This window comes from Heterodontus francisci, chromosome 26 (assembly GCF_036365525.1).
Source record: "Heterodontus francisci isolate sHetFra1 chromosome 26, sHetFra1.hap1, whole genome shotgun sequence".
Lineage (NCBI taxonomy): Eukaryota > Metazoa > Chordata > Chondrichthyes > Heterodontiformes > Heterodontidae > Heterodontus > Heterodontus francisci.
In genome coordinates, this window is record NC_090396.1 from 8262368 (window position 1) to 8282051 (window position 19684).

Consider the following 19684-nt stretch of genomic DNA (forward strand, 5'->3'; position numbering starts at 1 on the left):
TAATTTCCCTTGTAAACCATGGTTTGGCTACCTTTCCCGTTTTACTTTTGCACCAGACAGGGATAAACAATTGTTGCAGTTCATCCATGCGCTCTTTAAATGTTTACCATTGCCTATCCATCGTTATCCCTTTAAGTAACGCTTCCCAATCCGTCATAGCCAACTCGCACTTCAACCCTTCGTAGTTTGCTTTTTAAAGATTCAGGACCCTAGTCTCAGAATCAACTACATCACTCTCCATCTTGATGAAGAATTCTATCATATTATGGTTGCTCGGCCCCAGGGATCTCGCAGCACTAGATTGTCAGTTATTCCTCTCTCATTACACAATACCCAGTCTAGGATGGCCTGCTCTCTAGTTGGTTCCTCAAAGTATTGGTCCAGAAAACCATCCCATATACACTCCAAGAATTCCTCCTCTACGGTATTGTGACTAATTTGAATTGCCCAATCTATATGCAGATTAAATTCAACCATAATTACAGATGTTCCTTTATTGCATGCGTTTCTAATTTCCTGTTTAATGCAATTCCCAACATCACCACTGCAGTTTTGGGGTCTATATACAACCCCCACTAATGTTTTTTGCCCCTTATTGTTTCTCAGCTCTACCCATAGAGATTCCACATCGTCAAAGCTAATATCTTTCCTTACTATTGCGTTAGTTTCCTCTTTAAACAGCAATGCAACTCCACCACCTTTTGCTTTTTGTCTGTCCTTCCCAAAGAATGAATACCCCTGGATGTTCATTTCCCATCCCTGGTCACCTTGCAGCCATGTCTCCTTAATCCCGACTATATCAGACCCGTTTACATTGATTTGCGTGATCAATTCATCCACTTTATTGAGAATGCTCCGCGCGTTAAGCCACAAAGCCTTAAGGCTTGACTTTTTTAACATTACTTGTCCCTTTCCCACTATTTCTCACTGTGGCCCTGTTTGATTCTGGCCCTTGATCTCTCTGCCTATCACTTTTCTTATTCCCCTTACTTACCTTTGTTCTGGTCTTTGATTCCCCCCTCCTCTGACTCCTTGCAAAGGTTCCCATCCCCCTGCCATTTAAGTTTAAACCCTCCCCAACCACTCTAGCAAATACTCCCCCTAGGACATCAGTCCCAGTCCTGCCCAGGTTCGCTCAGTTCCTTTTCTAAATATGGTGTGGTCTTAGGTTGATTAGCTACATCCTAGTTTATTGTTATAAGACATCCATCCTGCGGGTCAGAGGGGTGGGGAGCTTAAGGCCTTCTTTGTCTCAGAAGAAACCGATTCAATTCAGGAATGTCTCTTATTGAGTTCAGGATGGGTGTATTTGACACCTCTTTGTCTCGAAAGGACAAAAGGATACATTCCAGACTATGAGGCAGTTTTTTGAATACACAGGCCAGGTCATCTGACCGTCAGTAGCCATCTTTGCAGAACCTTGTCCACTTTTTAAAGCAAGAATCAATTTCAAAGTGTCCACATTGAATAAACTTCATATCTTAAAAGTTAGGAATGTGATGTATCTTTACTGGGCATAACAAGAGGCTGACACTGGGCACTAATAATGGGAGAGAAGGAAATGGCAGAGACTTTGAACATGTATTTTGTATTTGTCTTCACAGTAGAAGACACAAAAAAGCATCCCAAGAATAGCAGAAAATCAAGAGACAAAAGTGAATGTAACACACATTATCATTAGAGAAGAAGTACTAGGAAAACTAATGAGACTAAAGGTTGACAAGTCCCCTGGGCCTGATGGCCTGCATCCCAGGGTCTTAAAAGAAGTGGCTGCAGAAATAGTGGATGCATTGATGCAAAATTCCCTAGATTCTGGAAAGGTCCTAGTGGATTAGGAAACCGCAAATGTAAGGCCTCTATTCAAGAAAGGAGGGAGACAGAAAACAGGAAACTAAAGGCTAGTTAGCCTGTCATCTGTCATTGGGAAAATGCTGGAATCCACCATTAAGGAAGTAGTAGGATATTTTGAAAATCATAATACAATCAAGTAGAATCAACATTGTTTTATGAAAGAGAAATCATGTTTGACAAATTTATTAGAGTTGTTTGAGGATGTAACAAGCAGGGTGGATAAAAGGGAACCAGTAAATGTAGTGTATTTGGATTTCCAAAAGGCATTTGATAAGGTGCCACAGAAAAGGTTACTACACAAGATAAGTTGCTGCAGTGTATCTTGTAGATGGTACCCACTGCTGCCACTGTGTGCTGGTGGTGGAGGGATTGAATGTTTTAGGGTAGTGGATGGTGTTACGGTCAAGTGAGGAGGGGTTGAAGGACTTCCCTCTTTTCCCTCTTCTTGTCTGACCACACAGGTTTAATTCTTTCTTAAAGTGGATGGACAGGCCACTTCAGTAAGTGTTTGATTACTTACTTACTATGATCATAACAAGAACAAGGGGCAGGAGGTTTAGAGGGGATTTGAGGAAACAGAGGGTGGTTGGAATCTGGAAACACTGCCTTAAGAGGTGGTAAAGGCAGGAACCCTCAGAACATTAAAGAAGTATTTCGAGTATTTAGTATTTAGTGCGGCACTGTGGCGCAGTGGTTAGCACTGCTGTCTTTCAGCTCCAGCGACCCGGGTTCAGTTCTGGGTACTGCCTGTGCAGAGTTTGCAAGTTCTCCATGTGGGCTTTTGCCGGGTGCTCCGGTTTCCTGCCAAAGACTTGCAGGTTGATAGGTAAATTGGCCATTGTAAATTGCCCCTAGTGTATGTAGGAGAATGGTGGGGATGTGGTGGGGAATATGGGGTTAATGTAGGATTAGTATAAAATGGGTGGCTGTTGGTCAGCAGTCTCAATGGGCCGAAGGGCCTGTTTAATAATAAATTATTAAATTAATAAATATAAGATGAGCATTTGAAATGCAATAGCGTACAAGGCTACAGGCCGAGTGCTGAAAAATGGGATTCGAATAGATAGGTGCTTGATGGCCAGCACAGACACGATGGGCTGAACGGCCTGTTTCTGTGCTGTATATCTCTATGACTCCTAAGAGCTCTTGGTGTAGTAGGTAATATATTAGCATGGATAGAGGATTGGCTAACAGACAGGAAACAGTGTGTCAGGATAAATGAGTCATTTTCAAATTGGCAAACTGTGACTAGTGGAGTGTCACAGAGATCAGTGCTGGGCCTCAACTATTTACCATCTATATTAATGACTTGGGTGAAGGGACTGAGTACATTGCAGCCCAATTGCTGACAGTACAAAGATAGGTGGGAAAGCAAATTGTGAGGAGGACACAAATAGTCTGCAAAGGGATATAGATAGGTTAAGTGAGTGGGCAAAAGTTTGGTAGACGGAGTGTAATGTGGGAAAATGTGAGGATATCCACTTTGGTAGGAAGAATAGAAAATCAGAATATTATTTAAATGGAGAGAGACTGCAGAATGCTGCGGTACAGAGGAATCTGGGTGTCCTCATACATGAATCACAAAAAAATCACCTGCAGGTACAGCAAATAATTAGAAATGCATATGGAATATGGTTAGCACCGCAGCCTCACAGCTCCAGCGACCGGGGTTCAATTCTGGGTACTGCCTGTGTGGAGTTTGCAAGTTCTCCCTGTGTCTGCGTGGGTTTTCGCCGGGTGCTCCAGTTTCCTCCCACAGAGCCAAAGACTTGCAGGTTGATAGGTAAATTGGCCATTATAAATTGCCCCTAGTATAGGTCGGTGGTAGGGGAATATAGGGACAGGTGGGGACGTAGTAAGAATATGGGATTAGTGTAGGATTAGTAAACATGGGTGGTTGATGGTCGGCACAGACTCGGTGGGCCGAAGGGCCTGTTTTAGTGCTGTATCTCTAAAAAAAAAAGAATGTTGGCCTTTATTGAAAGGGGAATGGAGTATAAAAGTAGGGAAGTCTTGCTACAACATGAACAGGGTATTGGTGAAACCACACCTAGAGTACTGAGTACAGTCTTGGTGTCCTTACTTTGGGAGGAATATACTTGCTTTGGAGACAGTTCAGAGAAGGCTGATTTCTGGGATGAAGGGGCTGTCTTATGAGGAAAGGTGGAGCAGGTTGAGCCGATACTCATTGGGGTTTAGAAGAATGAGAGATGATCTTATTGAAACATATAAGATTCTGAGGAGCTGGACAGGGTAGATGTTCAGAGGATGTTTCCCCTCATGGGGGGAATCTAGAACTAGGGGGCACAGTTTCCGAATAAAGAGTCTCCCTTTTACGATGGAATGGAGGAGGAATTTCTTCTCTCAGAGAGTTGTTAATCTTTGGAATTCTCTGCCTCAGAGAGCATTGAAGGCTGAGTCATTGAATATATTCAGGGCTGAGTGAGACAGATTTTTGATCTACAAGGGAGTCAACGGTTAAGGGGAGGGCAGACAGGAAAGTGGAGTTAAGGGCACAATCAGATCAGTCATGATCTTATTAAATGATGGAGCAGGCTCAAATGGCCGAATGGCCTACTCCTCCTATTTCTTATGTTCTCTCTCCCATTCGTCTTTCTTTCTCTTTCCTTGTCCATATCTCTCTCTCTCTCCCACAGTCTCTCTCCCCTCATCTCTATCTCTCCTTCCTCTCATCTCTCTCCCTTGCCACTCACTCTGTCATGTCTCCATCTCTCTTTCCCTTCCTTTGTCTCTCTCTCTCTCCTCATCTTTCTCCCCCTCATCTCTCTCTGTCTGTCTCTCCCTCGTCTTTCTCTTGTCTCTCCCCTCGTCTCTCTCCTTTCCGTCATCTATCTCTCTCCCCCCTCATCTCTATGTCTCTCCCCTCATCTCTCTTTCTCTGTCTCTCTCTTCCTGTCTCTCTCCCCTTAACTCTTTCTATCTCCCCTTGTGTCTCTTCTCTCCGTCTCTCTCTCTCTCCCCATCTCTCACCCCTTGTCTCTATCTCTCTCTCCACCATCTCTGTCCTCCACCCTGTCTCTATCTCTCTCTCCCCGTCTATCTTTCTCATCTCTCTTTTTCTCTTCCCTTCTCACTCCCCCACCCCCAATCTCTCTCTCTCCCCATCTCCGTCTCTCTCTCTCTCTCTCTATGCCCCCCCCTCCCAAACCCGGTCTCTATCTCTCTCTCTCTCTCCCCCGTCTCGCCTCCCCATGTCTCTAGCTCTCTCTGTCTATCACTGTATCTATCTCTCTCTCTCTTTCTCCCCCATCTGTTTCTCTCTCTCCCTCCCCGATGTCTCTATCTCTCTCTGTCCCCCATCTCTCCCCCGTCTCTAGCTCTCTCTCTTCCCTTGTCTGTGTCTCCCCCTGCGCTTCTCTCCCCCTGTCTTTCCCCGCTTGTCTCTATCTCTCTTTCTCCCCCATCTCTCTCTCCCATTCTTCTCCCCCTTCTGCGCCTCTCTCTCCTCCCCACCCCCAACCCACCCTGTCTCGTTCCCCTTGGCTCTATCTCTCCCTCTCCTTCGCATCTTGCAGAAGCAAAAGCAAAATACTGCAGATGCTGGAAGTCTGAAATAAAAGCAGAAAATGCTGGAAATACTCAGCAGGTCTGGCAGCATCTGTGGAGAAAGAAATAGAGTTAACGTTTCAGGTTGGTGACTGAGTTTAATGTTGACCAGGGAAAGATTAGATATGCAATCAGTGAGGAAGGGTCAGCAGTTCACAATTGTCACTGAGAGTGAGGAGGGGTTAAGAGTAATTTCTTTACTGAGAGGGTTGTTGGAGCATGGAATGTTTGTCACAGGGAAGGCTTAGTCAAGAGAATTTCATTTTTTAATGGAAAATTGGATCAATATTTGAAACAGGGAGATACAGGGATTAGTCTTGTATTGATACAGGGCTATGGGGAGAGAGCGGGGCAGTGGGATTAGTTTTGGATTGGGACAGGATTATGGGAAGGGACATGAGACAGTGGGATTAGTTTTGGATTGGGACAGGATTATGGGAAGGGATGTGAGACAGTGAGATTAGTTTAGGATTGATACAGGGCTATGGGGAGAGAGTGGGATAGTGAGAATAGGCAAGATAACTGCTCCTGGTGTTGGTGGTAATATATCAGCGTGGATAGAGGATTGGTTAACAGACAGGAACCAGAGTGTGGGCATAAATGGGGCATTTTCAGGTCGGCTGGTAGTGAATCGTGGAGTGCCGCAAGGATCAGTGCTGGTGCCTCACATATTTACATTCGAGATTAATGACTTGGATGAAGAGACAGAAAGTAATGTATCTAAGTTTGCTGATGATACAAAGCTCGGTGGAAAGGTAAGCTGCGGGGAGGACGTAGAGAGGCTGCAAAGAGATATAGACAGGTGAAGTGAATGGGAAACAAGATGGCAAATGGAGTATAATGCAGGGAAGTGTGAAGTTGTTCACTTTAGTTGTAAAATAGAAAAGCAGAATATTTTTTTAAAAGTGTGAAACTGGTAAGCGTTGATGTTCAGAGAGACTTGGGTTTACTCATACAAGGAACGCACAAAGTTAACATCCAGGTACAGCAGGCTATTAGGAAGCAAATGGCATGTTGGCCTTTATTGCCAGGGGATTGGAGTACAGGAATAAAGAAGTCTTACTAAAATTATACAGGGCTTTGGTAAGACCGCACCTGGAGTACTGTGTGCAGTTTTGGTCTCCACATTTAAGAAAGGATATACTTGCACTGGAGGCTGTGCAGCGAAGATTTACTAAATTGGTCCCTGGGGTGAGGGGGTTGTCCTCTGATGAGAAGCTGAGTAAATTGGGCCTATATTCTCTGGAGTTTAGAAGAATGAGAGGCAATCTAATTGAGACATACAAGGTTTTGATAGGATCGAAGCTGAGAGATTGTTTCCATTAGTTGGGGAATCTAGAACACGGGGGCACAGACTCAGGATAAGGGGTTGATCATTCAGGACTGAGATGAGGAGAAATTACTACACTGAAAGGGTTGTGAATCTTTGGAATTCTCTACCCCAGAGGGTTATGAATGTTCCATCATTGAATACATTTAAGGCTGGGATGGATAAGATTTTTGGTATTGCAGGGAATCAAAGGATATGGGGAGCGGGCAGCAAAGTGGAATTGAAGCCCAAGATCAGCTGTGATCATATTGAATGGTGGAGCAGGCTTGCTGGGCCATATGGTCTACTTATGCTCCTATTTCTTGTGTTCTTAATTAGTTTGGGATTGATATAGGGCTATGGGAAGAGACTGATGCAGGGCAATTAGTTTGGGAGTGAGACAGGACCATGGAGAGAGAGTGGGTCAGTGGGATTAGTTTGGGATTGAAGCAGGGCTATGGGGAGAGTGTGGGACAGTGGGATTAGTTTGGAATTGATCCCTAAATTTCTCTGCATCACACTCTCCTTCATGGTGCTCCTTAAAGCCTTCCTGTTCAACCAATCTTTTGATTATCTGCCCTAATATTTATTTTTGTGGCTTAATTTCATATTTTTGTGCAGTATGTTTAGACATTTTACTACTTTGAAGTGCTAAATAAATGTAGCTTGCCGGTGGGGCTTAGCCCTATTGGTGGGAAAGAGCAGAGGGAGCAGGAGTGCTTGGCTCTTGATGTAAAATTGTGCAATGCTTTGCTTTGATTTTTGTATTCTCTGAGTGCAGCTATTTGTGGAGCTAATCCCTGCCTTTCCCCCTTATTGTTTAGGTGGGAACGGAATGGGACCCCAAGGAGCGACTGTTCCGTAACTTTGGTGGTTTGATTGCACCCTTTGACGAGCCCATCGCCATGCAGAGATGGGCCAAAGGCAGTAATATGACTGCCACAGTGGTATGGATTGATCCCACTTACATCGTTGCGACGTCCTATGACATTACGGTGGATTCAGAGGTCGAATACACACAGTACAAGCCCCCATTAAACCGGCCACTGCGGCCTGGGAGCTGGACTGTGCGGGTGCTGCATCTGTGGGTTCTCCTGGCGGAAATCAAGTTCCTGGTGGTCCCTCTGGCCTTCAGCGGGAAGCAGCCGCTCAGAAAAGGTACATTACATCCTACATGACATTGAGGCTGGAATCTGCCTGCCTGTCACAAATTCTCCAGCACGGGGCAGCAATGAGTGCAGGCTCACTCTTTTCCAGACTGGGCTACACTGGTTTTAAAAAATACCCTTTTTTGACATAGCTCAAAAATGTGGAGGGACTGGAGTAGCTGGGTTTGTTTTCCTTACAGCAGAGAAAGTTAAGGGGAGATTTAATAGAGGTATTGAAAATCATGAACAGTTTCGATAGAGGAATTTGGGAGAAACTCACTCATCTGGCTGAAGATAGTCTAGTGGTGCGAGACCCCTTGGGGAAGAGCGACCATAATATGATAGAATTCTTCATCAAGATGGAGAGTGACGTAGTTGATTCTGAGACTAGGGTCCTGAATCTTAATAAAGGAAACTACGAAGGTATGAGGTGCGGGTTGGCTATGATGGATTGGGAAACGTTACTTAAAGGGATGACAGTGGATAGGCAATGGCAAACATTCAAAGTGTGCATGGATGAACTGCAACAATTGTTTATTCCTGTCTGGCACTGTTTATTCCTGTCTGGCACAAACGGGAAAGGTAGCTAAACCATGGCTTACAAGGAAAATTAGAGATAGCATTAGATCCAAGCATTAGATTGGGGGTGGTGCAGTTGTTAGCATTGCCGCCTCACAGCTCTAGCGACCCAGGTTCGGTTCTGGGTACTGCCTGTGTGGAGTTTGCAAGTTCTCCCTGTGACTGTGTGGATTTCTGCCGGGTGCTCCAGTTTCTTCCCACAGCCAAAGACTTGCAGGTTGATAGGTAAATTGGCCATTGTAAATTGTCCCTAGTGTAGGTAGGAGAATGGTGGGGATGTGTTAGGGAATATGGGATTAACGTAGGATTAGTATAAATGGGTGGTTGTTGGTCGGCATGGACTCGGTGGGCCGAAGAGCCTGTTTCAGTGCTGTATCTCTCTATGACACTATGACATGAAAGAGGCATATAAATTTGCCAGAAAACACAACAGACCTGAGGATTGGGAGCAGTTTCGAATTCAGCAAAGGAGGACCAAGGGATTCATTAAGAAGGGGAAAATAGAGTACAAGAGTAAGCTTGCAGGGAACATAAAAACTGACTGTAAAAGTTTCCATAGGTATGTGAAGAGAAAAAGATTGGTGAAGACAAATGTAGGTCCCTTTACAATCAGAAACAGGAGAATAAAGAAATGGCTGACCAACTAAATGCATACTTTGGTTCTGTCTTCACAAAAGAGGACACAAATATTATACCAGAAATGTTGGGGAACACATGACTTAGTGAGAGAGAGGAACTGAAAGAAATCAATATTAGTAGAGAAATTGCATTGGGGAAATTGATGGGATTGAAGGCTGATAAATCCCCAGGGCCTGATGGCATGCATCCCAGAGTACTTAAGGAAGTGGCCCTAGAAATAGTGGATGCATTAGTGGTCATCTTCCAAGATTCCATAGACTCTGGAACAGTTCCTACAGATTGGAGGGTAACTAATGTAACCCCACTATTTAAAAAGGGAGGTAGAGAGAAAGCTGGAAATTATAGACCAGTCAGCCTGACGTCGGTAGTGGGGAAAATTCTAGAGTCCATTATCAAAGATTTTATAGCAGAGCAGTTAGAGAACAGTGGTAGAATCGGGCAGAGTCAGCATGGATTTACGAAAGGAAAATCATGCTTGACAAATCTACTAGAATTCTTCGAGGATGAAACTAGTAGAGTTGATGAGGCGGAGCCAGTGGATGTGGTTTATTTGGACTTTCAGAAGGCTTTCGACAAAGTCCCACATAAGAGATGAGCATGTAAAATTAAAGCGCATGGGATTGGGGGCAGTGTATTGCGATGGATAGAAAATTAGTTGGCAGACAGGAAACAAAGATTATGGATAAATGGGTGTTTTTCTGAATGGCAGACAGTGACTAGTGGGGTACCGCAGGGATCGTGCTAGGACCCCAGCTATTCACAATGTACGTTAATGATTTAGATGAGGGAACAAAATGTAATATCTCGAAATTTGCAGATGACACAAAACTGGGTGGGAGGGTGAGTTGTGAGGAGGATGCAGAGAGGCTTCAGGGTGATTTGGACAAGTTGAGTGAGTGGGCTAATGCATGGCAGATGCAGTCTAATGTGGAAAATGTGAGGTTATCCATTTTGGTAGCAAAAACAGGAAGGCAAATTATTATCTGAACGGCTATAAACTGAGAGAGGGGAATATGCAGCGAAACCTGGGTGTTCTTGTACACCAGTCACTGAAGATAAGCATGCAGGTCCAACAGGCGGTAAAAAAGGAAAATGATATGTTGGCCTTCATAGCGAGAGGATTCGAGTACAGGAGCAGGGATGTCTTGCTGCAATTATACAGGGCCTTGGTGAGGCTGCACCTGGAATATTGTGTGCAGTTTTGGTCTCCTTATCTGAGGAAGGATGTTCTTGCTATCGAGGTCGTGCAGCAAAGGTTTACCAGACTGATTCCTGGGATGGTGGGGCTGACATATGAGGAGAGATTGAGTCGGTTAAGATTATATTCGCTGGAGTTCAGAAGAGTGAGGGGGGATCTCATAGAAACCTATAAAGTTCGAACAGGACTTGACAGGGTAGATGCAGGAAGGATGTTCCCGATGGTGGGTGAGTCCAGAACCAGGGGTCATAGTCTAAGGATATGGGGTAAACCATTCAGGACTCAAATGAGGAGAAATTTCTTCACCCAGAGAATGGTGAACCTATGGAATTCGCTACCACAGAAAGCAGTTGAGGCCAAAACATTGTATGTTTTCAAGAAGGAGTTAGATATAACTCTTGGGGCAAAAGGGATCAAAGGATATGGGGGGAAAGTGGGAACAGGTTACTGAGTTGGATGATCAGCCATGATCATAATGAATGGCGGAGCAGGCTCGAAGGGCCGAATGGCCGACTCCTGCTCCTATTTTCTATGTTTACGTTTACAGGATGAACCATTGAAAGATGGTTCAGTGGTTCCTATAAAGTGGTCAAAAGAATTGGTAAGGTAAATTATTTGATTGACACACCAGATTACCAGAAAAAGAATTGGCTGCACAATATCAATATGTTAAAACAATATTATCGCCGGGAGGATGATAAGCAAGCACAGGTATGTCAGGTAGTAAGGATGGGGAAGGATGAAAGGTATAGTGAGGATGAGGCTGAAAGAGGCCTCAAGAATTCTCAAATTGAACCTCCTACTATTGGTTAGCTAATACTGAATTGCTAAGGAGATTGGACACTATGCTTTCATACTTAGATGCAGACCAATGAGAAGACCTAACAAGGTTACTCACAGCATTTAAAAGAGCCTATAGGGATAAGCCAGGATGTACAACTTTAGCCACACATGATGTGGATGTAGGGGAATCCGTTCCTATAAAACAGCATCCTTATTGCTTAAGTCCACAGAAACAGGCCCAGGTAAAAGCAGAAATCCAATACCTGCTGGAAAACCACCGAAGGGAACCCAGTCAAAGCAGCTGGAGTTCACCAGTAGTAGTATTAATGCCTAAACCTGATGGTTCAACTAGTCTCTGTATAGACTACAGAAAAGTTAATACAGTAACAAAGACAGATTCCTACTCAGTTCCTCGTTGGAACAACTGGGGGACTCTGTTGGAAGATTGTAGTTGGCTGATACGGTGATAAACTTTGTGGAACAATTTAAAAACTAGAATGCCAGACTATTCCAATGGAGTTTACTATTACAACCTTATCACCTGAAGACTGTCCACACTGGAGGCAAAAATAATGCTATTGCAGATGCTTTATTAAGAATCTAACTTTGTTCGAGTTATCTGAATGAACAGAGGGTTTTTAAAATTGCGTTTCATTCCTCTGAGGATGGAGGTGTTACGAAAATTTTGTTAAAAAATGTTTTTTTAAAGGAATTCATAGTCAAACTGAATAAATGTTGGATCAGATTTTTTTTTAAAAAGGGAACCATCAAGAGGACACTGAAGTAACCGGACTGATAATAATGTTGCTGGTTGTCACATGACTCAAGTTAAAGATAGAACAGAAACCCTGATAACAGGGGCAAAGAAGTGACAAGCGCCCCTTGATTGGACAAGCCCAGCAGCAGGGAGCACCTGAGATGGGCAGAAAACTCATAAGCTTTTTAGTTGTATGTCAATGTGTGTTTTATCTTCTGGGCTGAGCGGCTGATAAAGTCTGGTGGAGAATTCCCAAAAAAGAGTAGACCACAACCCAGCTCGCTTTCCAGCAATTTCACAAAGAACCTGTGAAGTCCACTGTGCCGATTCATTTTGTTTCTTGTCTTTGAAAAAACCATGCTAAATTACTTCTCATCGCCACCTGAAAAGAACTGTTCTAAAAGATCTCAGTCCACGCGTACTCGGAAGTTAGACTGTATTCCTGTTTTGGAACAACATATCTCACCTGCTGTTTTCTTCTAAAATGAGCAAGTAATACAAATTAGGAGCAGGAGTAGACCTCTTGGACCCTCGAGTCTGCTCCTCCATTCAGTAAGATCATGGCTGATTTGATTGTAACCTCAACTCTACATTCCCGCCTGCCCCCAATCATCTTTCACCCCCTTGCTTATCAAGAATCCATCTACCTCTGCCTTAGAAATATTCAAAGACTCTGCTTTCACTGCTTTTTAATGAAGAGAATTCCAAAGACTCATGACCTTCTGAAAGAAAAAAATTCTCATCTCTGTCTTAAATGGGCAACCCCTTATTTTTAAACAGTGACCCCTAGTTCTAAATTCTCCCACAAGAGGAAACATCCTTTCCGCATGCACCCTGTCAAGACCCCTCAGAACCTTATATGTTTCAATCAAATCGCCTCTTACTCTTCTAAACTCCAGTGGATACAAGCCTAGCCTGTCCAACCTTTCCTCATAAGACAACCCGCCCATTCCAGGTATTAGTCTAGTTACACCTTCTCTGAACTGCTTCCAACGCATTTACATCCTTCCTTAAATAAGGAGCACATAGTACTCCAGATGTGGTCTCACCAATGCACTGTATAGCTGAAGCATAACCTCCCTAATTTTGTATTCAATTCCCCTTGCAATAAATGATAACATTCTATTAGTTTTCTTAATTACGTGCTATACCTTCATACTAACCTTTGCGATTCATGCACTTGAACATCCAGATCCCTCTGCATCTCAGAGCTCTGCAATCTCTCACCATTAAGATAATGCTTCTTTTTTATTCTTCCTGCCAAAATGGACAATTTCACATTTTCTCACATTATACTCCATTTGCCAGATCTTTGCCCACTCACTTAACCTATATATATCCCTTTGTAGCCCCCTTATGCCCTCTTCGCAACTGACTTTCCTACATATGTTTGTGTCATCAGCAAATTTAGCAACCATACCTTTGGTCCCTTCATCTTCTTTCTTTCTTTTGGGCCTCCTTATCTCGAGAGACAATGGATACGCGCCTGGAGGTGGTCAGTGGTTTGTGAAGCAGCGCCTGGAGTGGCTATAAAGGCCAATTCTGGAGTGACAGGCTCTTCCACAGGTGCTGCAGAGAAATTTGTTTGTTGGGGCTGTTGCACAGTTGGCTCTCCCCTTGCGCCTCTGTCTTTTTTCCTGCCAACTACTAAGTCTCTTCGACTCGCCACAATTTAGCCCTGTCTTTATGGCTGCCCGCCAGCTCTGGCGAATGCTGGCAACTGACTCCCACGACTTGTGATCAATGTCACACGATTTCATGTCGCGTTTGCAGACGTCTTTATAACGGAGACATGGACGGCCGGTGGGTCTGATACCAGTGGCGAGCTCGCTATACAATGTGTCTTTGGGGATCCTGCCATCTTCCATGCGGCTCACATGGCCAAGCCATCTCAAGCGCCGCTGACTCAGTAGTGTGTATAAGCTGGGGATGTTGGCCGCTTCAAGGACTTCTGTGTTGGAGATATAGTCCTGCCACCTGATGCCAAGTATTCTCCGAAGGCAGCGAAGATGGAATGAATTGAGACGTCGCTCTTGGCTGGCATACGTTGTCCAGGCCTCGCTGCCGTAGAGCAAGGTACTGAGGACACAGGCCTGATACACTCGGACTTTTGTGTTCCGTGTCAGTGCGCCATTTTCCCACACTCTCTTGGCCAGTCTGAACATAGCAGTGGAAGCCTTACCCATGCGCTTGTTGATTTCTGCATCTAGAGACAGGTTACTGGTGATAGTTGAGCCTAGGTAGGTGAACTCTTGAACCACTTCCAGAGCGTGGTCGCCAATATTGATGGATGGAGCATTTCTGACATCCTGCCCCATGATGTTCGTTTTCTTGAGGCTGATGGTTAGGCCAAATTCATTGCAGGCAGACGCAAACCTGTCGATGAGACTCTGCAGGCATTCTTCAGTGTGAGATGTTAAAGCAGCATCGTCAGCAAAGAGGAGTTCTCTGATGAGGACTTTCCGTACTTTGGACTTCGCTCTTAGACGGGCAAGGTTGAACAACCTGCCCCCTGATCTTGTGTGGAGGAAAATTCCTTCTTCAGAGGATTTGAACGCATGTGAAAGCAGCAGGGAGAAGAAAATCCCAAAAAGTGTGGGTGCGAGAACACAGCCCTGTTTCACACCACTCAGGATAGGAAAGGGCTCTGATGAGGAGCCACCATGTTGAATTGTGCCTTTCATATTGTCATGGAATGAGGTGATGATATTTAGTAGCTTTGGTGGACATCCGATCTTTTCTAGTAGTCTGAAGAGACCACGTCTGCTGACGAGGTCAAAGGCTTTGGTGAGATCAATGAAAGCAATGTAGAGGGGCATCTGTTGTTCACGGCATTTCTCCTGTATCTGACGAAGGGAGAACAGCATGTCAATAGTCGATCTCTCTGCACGAAAGCCACACTGTGCCTCAGGGTAGACGCGCTCGGCCAGCTTCTGGAGCCTGTTCAGAGCGACTCGAGCAAAGACTTTCCCCACTATGCTGAGCAGGGAGTCATTTATATAAATTGTAAAAAGTTGAGGCCCCAGCACAGATCCCTGTGGCACAACACTTATTACATTTTGCCAACCAGAAAATGACCCATTTATGCCTAATCTCTGTTTCCTGTTAGCTAGCCAATCTTCTATCTATGTCATAATGTTACCCCCCCCCACCCCCCCCCGCCCCGCTACACCATGAGCTTTTATTTTCTGCAATAACCAATAATCTGCACTTGCGTTTTTGTTGTCTGTAACAGGGCTCTGAATTTTTTAAAAAATCCCTTTTATTTTTTCGGTTAACCAGTGTATGTGTGAGTGTGAAGGCACTAGGGTAAAAAGGGAAATTAAAAAAATTTGATCTGTGTGTTTATGTTTTACTTCATTACTAGTTAAGAATTGTTTTATTATAAACTGATAATTTTGTTGTTCATTAAAGAAACCTGGTTAGCGTGTTCCATTCTGGGAAAAATAGAATCTATGATTGACTGTATCGTTAAGTAGGAACATTTAAATATGTGTTGTGACCTGTGGAGAAGTGGGACTAGAATAAACAGTGCACTCCTCCCACCTCAGTTGTAACAATGGTTAAACTAGTTGTCTGCCATATCCACTTAAGTCTGCATCCCTTGGATTTAAGGGAGTGGAAATGAGAGTCGTACCAGGGAAATGGCTAGAGTGAGAGAGAGTAATGGTTTTATTGGGGACTAGGGCATCAAAGGTGGACATGAGGGTACAGTTGAGTAAATCAGTAGTTGTAGAAATGTTGTGGTCACCGGACAGCCAAAGGCTCGACAGTTGGGGTTTTGGAAGTGAAGCTATATGTGAATTGGGGGAGGGATTTTTACCAGGGAGGATACAGAGGGAGGCAGAGTTAGGGCATGGAAGATGGAGAGCAGTGGGAGCAGCCCCCAGTGGATGTGCTGGGCGGGAAGGTTGGCTAGAGAGTGAGATGGGACAACTGGGGTTGCTGCTCATAATGAGCCAGCGCTGAGAGCTTCAGTGATGCCCTTTGGATGTCCAGAAAGGCACAGAGGCTGCAGGCTTATCCAAGAGGGACTCGAGCCTCGGATGGCAGCAAGACAGCAGGAAGGTCAAGGAGTACTGAAGAGTTTGGGGAGGGAATTGGGGGGCAAAGTACCTGAAAGTGGAGAAGTTAAAGGAGGCATGACGATGGAAGAGAGGGGTCTAGGAGGGGTTAAGAGAAAAGAAATATAAAAAATAGAATAATTGGGTCTGGAGCAGAGAAAGCTCAAGTTACATAGGTTTGGTTATATAAAAATTCGGGTACATAAAATCCTGACAGTAGATGGGAAATAGGAAATAGATGGAGATGAAGGGAAGAAATCCAAAGTTAAAGTCGGAGGTCCCATGGTGGGATAATGATGATGTTGGTAGGGTGGAGTCAGCATGGTACATCAACAAGTTGTAATCCAAGTTCGGAGACAGTTTAAGCGAGTGAAGTCCGAAAGCTGTTTGAGGGCAGAGTATCGGAGGACACACTAATTTTTATAGGAATGAAAATCCAGGAGGTGTACAGTGTCAGTTGCAGGTTAAAAAAATGAAGTAGTTTGGAGGACACCGTAAAATCCAGAAGCAGCAGAGGTTTGCTCTTACATAGATACATAGAGAGTAGGAGTAGGCCATTCGGCCCTGTACGAGAACACCCAGGTCTCGTTGCATATTCCCCTCTCTCAGTTTATAGCTGTTTAGGTAATAATCTGCCTTCCTGTTTTTGCCAAGCGTTCTCCAGTGCTCTGCTATAAAATCTTTGATAATGGACTCTAGAATTTTCCCCACTACCGACGTCAGGCTGACTGGTCTATAATTCCCTGTTTTCTCTCTATCTCCCTTTTTAAATAGTGGGGTTACATTAGCCACCCTCCAATCTGTAGGAACTGTTCCAGAGTCTATAGAATCTTGGAAGACGACCACCAATGCATCCACTATTTCTAGGGCCACTTCTTTAAGTACTCTGGGATGTAGATTATCAGGCCCCGAGGGATTTATCAGCCTTAAATTCCATCAATTTCCCCAACACCATTTCTCTACTAATACTGATTTCCTTCAGTTCCTCTCTCTCACTAAACCCTGTGTTCCCCAACATTTCTGCTATGATATTTATGTCCTCCTTTGTGAAGACAGAATCAAAGCATGCATTTAGTTGGTTAGCCATTTCTTTATTCCCCTTAATAAATTCCCCTGTTTCTGACTGTAAGGGACCTACATTTGTCTTCACCAATCTTTTTCTCTTCATATACCTGTAGAAAATTTTACAGTCAGTTTTTATGTTCCCCGCAAGCTTACTCTCATACGCTATTTTCCCCTTCTTAATCCCTTGGTCCTCCTTTGCTGAATTCGAAACTGCTCCCAATCCTCAGGTCTGTTGTGTTTTCTGGCAAATTTGTATGCCTCTTCCTTGGATCTAATGCTATCTCTCATTTCCCTTGCAAGCCATGGTTTGGCTACCTTCCCCATTTTACTTTTGCACCAGAGAGGAATAAACAATTGTTGCAGTTCGTCCATGCGCTCTTTGAATGTTTGCCATTGCCTATCCACCATCATCCCTTTAAGTAACGTTTCCCAATCCATCATAGCCAACTCGCGCCTCATACCTTCGTAGTTTCCTTTATTAAGATTTAGGACCCTAGTCTTAGAATCAACTACGTCACTCTCCATCTTGATGAAGGATTCTATCATATTATGGTCTCTCATCCCCAATGGGTCTCGCACAACTAGATTGTCAATTATTCCTTTCTCATTACACAATACCCAGTCTAGGATGGCCTGTTCTCTAGTTGGTTCCTCAACGTATTGGTCCAGAAAACTATCCCATATACACTCCATGAATTCCTCGTCAACGGTATTGTAACTAATTACTAACACTTCATCACCTGGTTGAAATGTTCGGGTCTGAGCATGCTTGTTTGTCTATATTTGCATAGTTGTTTGGGAAGCTTTTAGGTGTTCCTTAGCCACTTTGCAAGCTCTCGTGAGCAATTTCCGGAACATGGATCTAGCACATAATCTAGCACAGAGGATTCATCCCTCTCTTCCAAAAATCTTTCTTTAATTGGTTTTAGAGGATCTCTAATCTCATGTCCATAAATTAATTCAAAAGGACTAAAGCCAGAGATTCATTCGGTAAACTCCTAGTGGTAAACAAAAGAAATTCTAGCCCTTTATCCCAATCAAGGGAATATTAATGACAGTATGCCCTGATCATTGTTTTGATGGTCTGATGGCACCTTTCTAAAGCTCCTTGTGTCTGTGGGTGCTATGCTGAAGACTTTAGCTGTGTTATACCCAAATTGCCCATAACGTCCTCAGAATTTTTAGACAGAAAATTGGAACCTTGATCCAATTGGATCTCAATCGGTAATCCATATCTAGTGAAGAACTGGGTTAAATTCTCTACCACTACCCTAGCAGAAATTGTTCTCAAGGGAATGGCCTCTGGGAACCGAGTAGCCATATCCATGATAGTGAGTATATGTTGGTGTCCCGTTTTTGTTTTCGGTAAGGGTCCTACACTGTCTACCAACACCCTAATAAATGGTCCCACAATAACTGGTGTGGGAATTAGAGGTGCCGGTTTTATGGCAAGTTGCGGTTTTCCCACAATCTGGCATGTATGGCACATTTTATAAAACTGCACCACATCCTTGGAAAGACCTGGCCAGTTAAAATGTTGATTTGGTCTTCCAGATCCCCACATGTCCTGCTATAGAATGTTCATGCACTATCCTTAATAGTTCCCAGCGCTATTTTGGCAGTACCACTATCTGATGAACTACCATCCATTCTTCGTCCACAGGTCTGTGAGAAGGTCTCCACATCCTCATCAGCATCCCACTTTTAATATAATAGCCTTCTGGAATTCATTTTGCCTCAGTTTCCGCTAGAGCTGATTGTGCCACTTTATTTAACTCTGGATCAGTTTGCTGAGCTGTGATCAGAGAAATTTTATGAAGTATGTTCTTTGGATTTTCCAAATGCCCAAAGAAAGTTTCAGATATTCGGCCATCTGCCTGTGGTGACAATTTTACCTCTGACAATTGAACTTGTTTAGCCATTGCTTGGGTTACTGCACATGAAGGAAAAATTCCTGGAACCTTTTCCTGCAACTGTTCTGTCTCTTGAACATCACTTGTTTTTTCCATGACTACTGAAGAAGCGACCACTTTCTCTCCGGCCAAATCATTCCCCAGAAGTGGTTAATTCCGTCTACTGGCAAACTATGGACAACTCCTACAGTTACCGTTCCAGACATTAGGTCACGCTATAGGTGCACCCGATACTAAGGTACGGGTATGTACTCCCGCCAATACCATTCACTAAAACGTGAGTGCTCAGTGCACTGTCTGGTGGAAATGTTATGCCCTTCCCCAGCAAAAGAGTTTGGGTGGCTCCTAAGTATAACTATAGGTTTGCTCACCTCACTTGAGGGATAAGGAGTTACTTTTCCTTTTGACAAGAATTTCCTCTTACTCTCGGGTATCTTCTTCACAGCCCCCGCACTCACAGTGGTTTTTGTATTTGGCCTTACAGCTGCAGTCAATGCTACAGCCTGATCTGCTGTACTGTCGGTCAGGGCCCCTTTCACTGCATTAGATTTGTGTACCCCAATAAGCTCCATGGGTTTGCCGCGCAACTTCTAGCATTCTGCATGAAGGTGTCCCACCTTGTGACAATGGTAACATTTAGGCTTACGGACATCACTTTCACCCTCAGCACCTTTCAGGCCTGAGGAGAAGATCTCGGGGCGTTCCCAGTTGTCCCATCTTGTCCCCGACTAATTGCCTTCCTTTCACTCTCCCATCTTCTATCTTTCTCGGTTTGTGGGGGTGCTGGACAAAGGGTTTAGGCTTATACACA

General features: G+C 44.1%; 1 protein-coding gene across 2 annotated transcripts in view; it reads left to right on the forward strand.

Moving 5' to 3' along the window:
• Positions 1–19684, forward strand: part of xylt2 (xylosyltransferase II) — a 338683-nt gene that overhangs the window by 299078 nt on the left and 19921 nt on the right. For both annotated transcript variants that reach the window (XM_068057773.1, XM_068057774.1), the window contains exon 10: positions 7552–7885. In XM_068057773.1, the coding sequence (XP_067913874.1) occupies positions 7552–7885 (334 nt within the window). The remainder of the gene's footprint in view (positions 1–7551; positions 7886–19684) is intronic.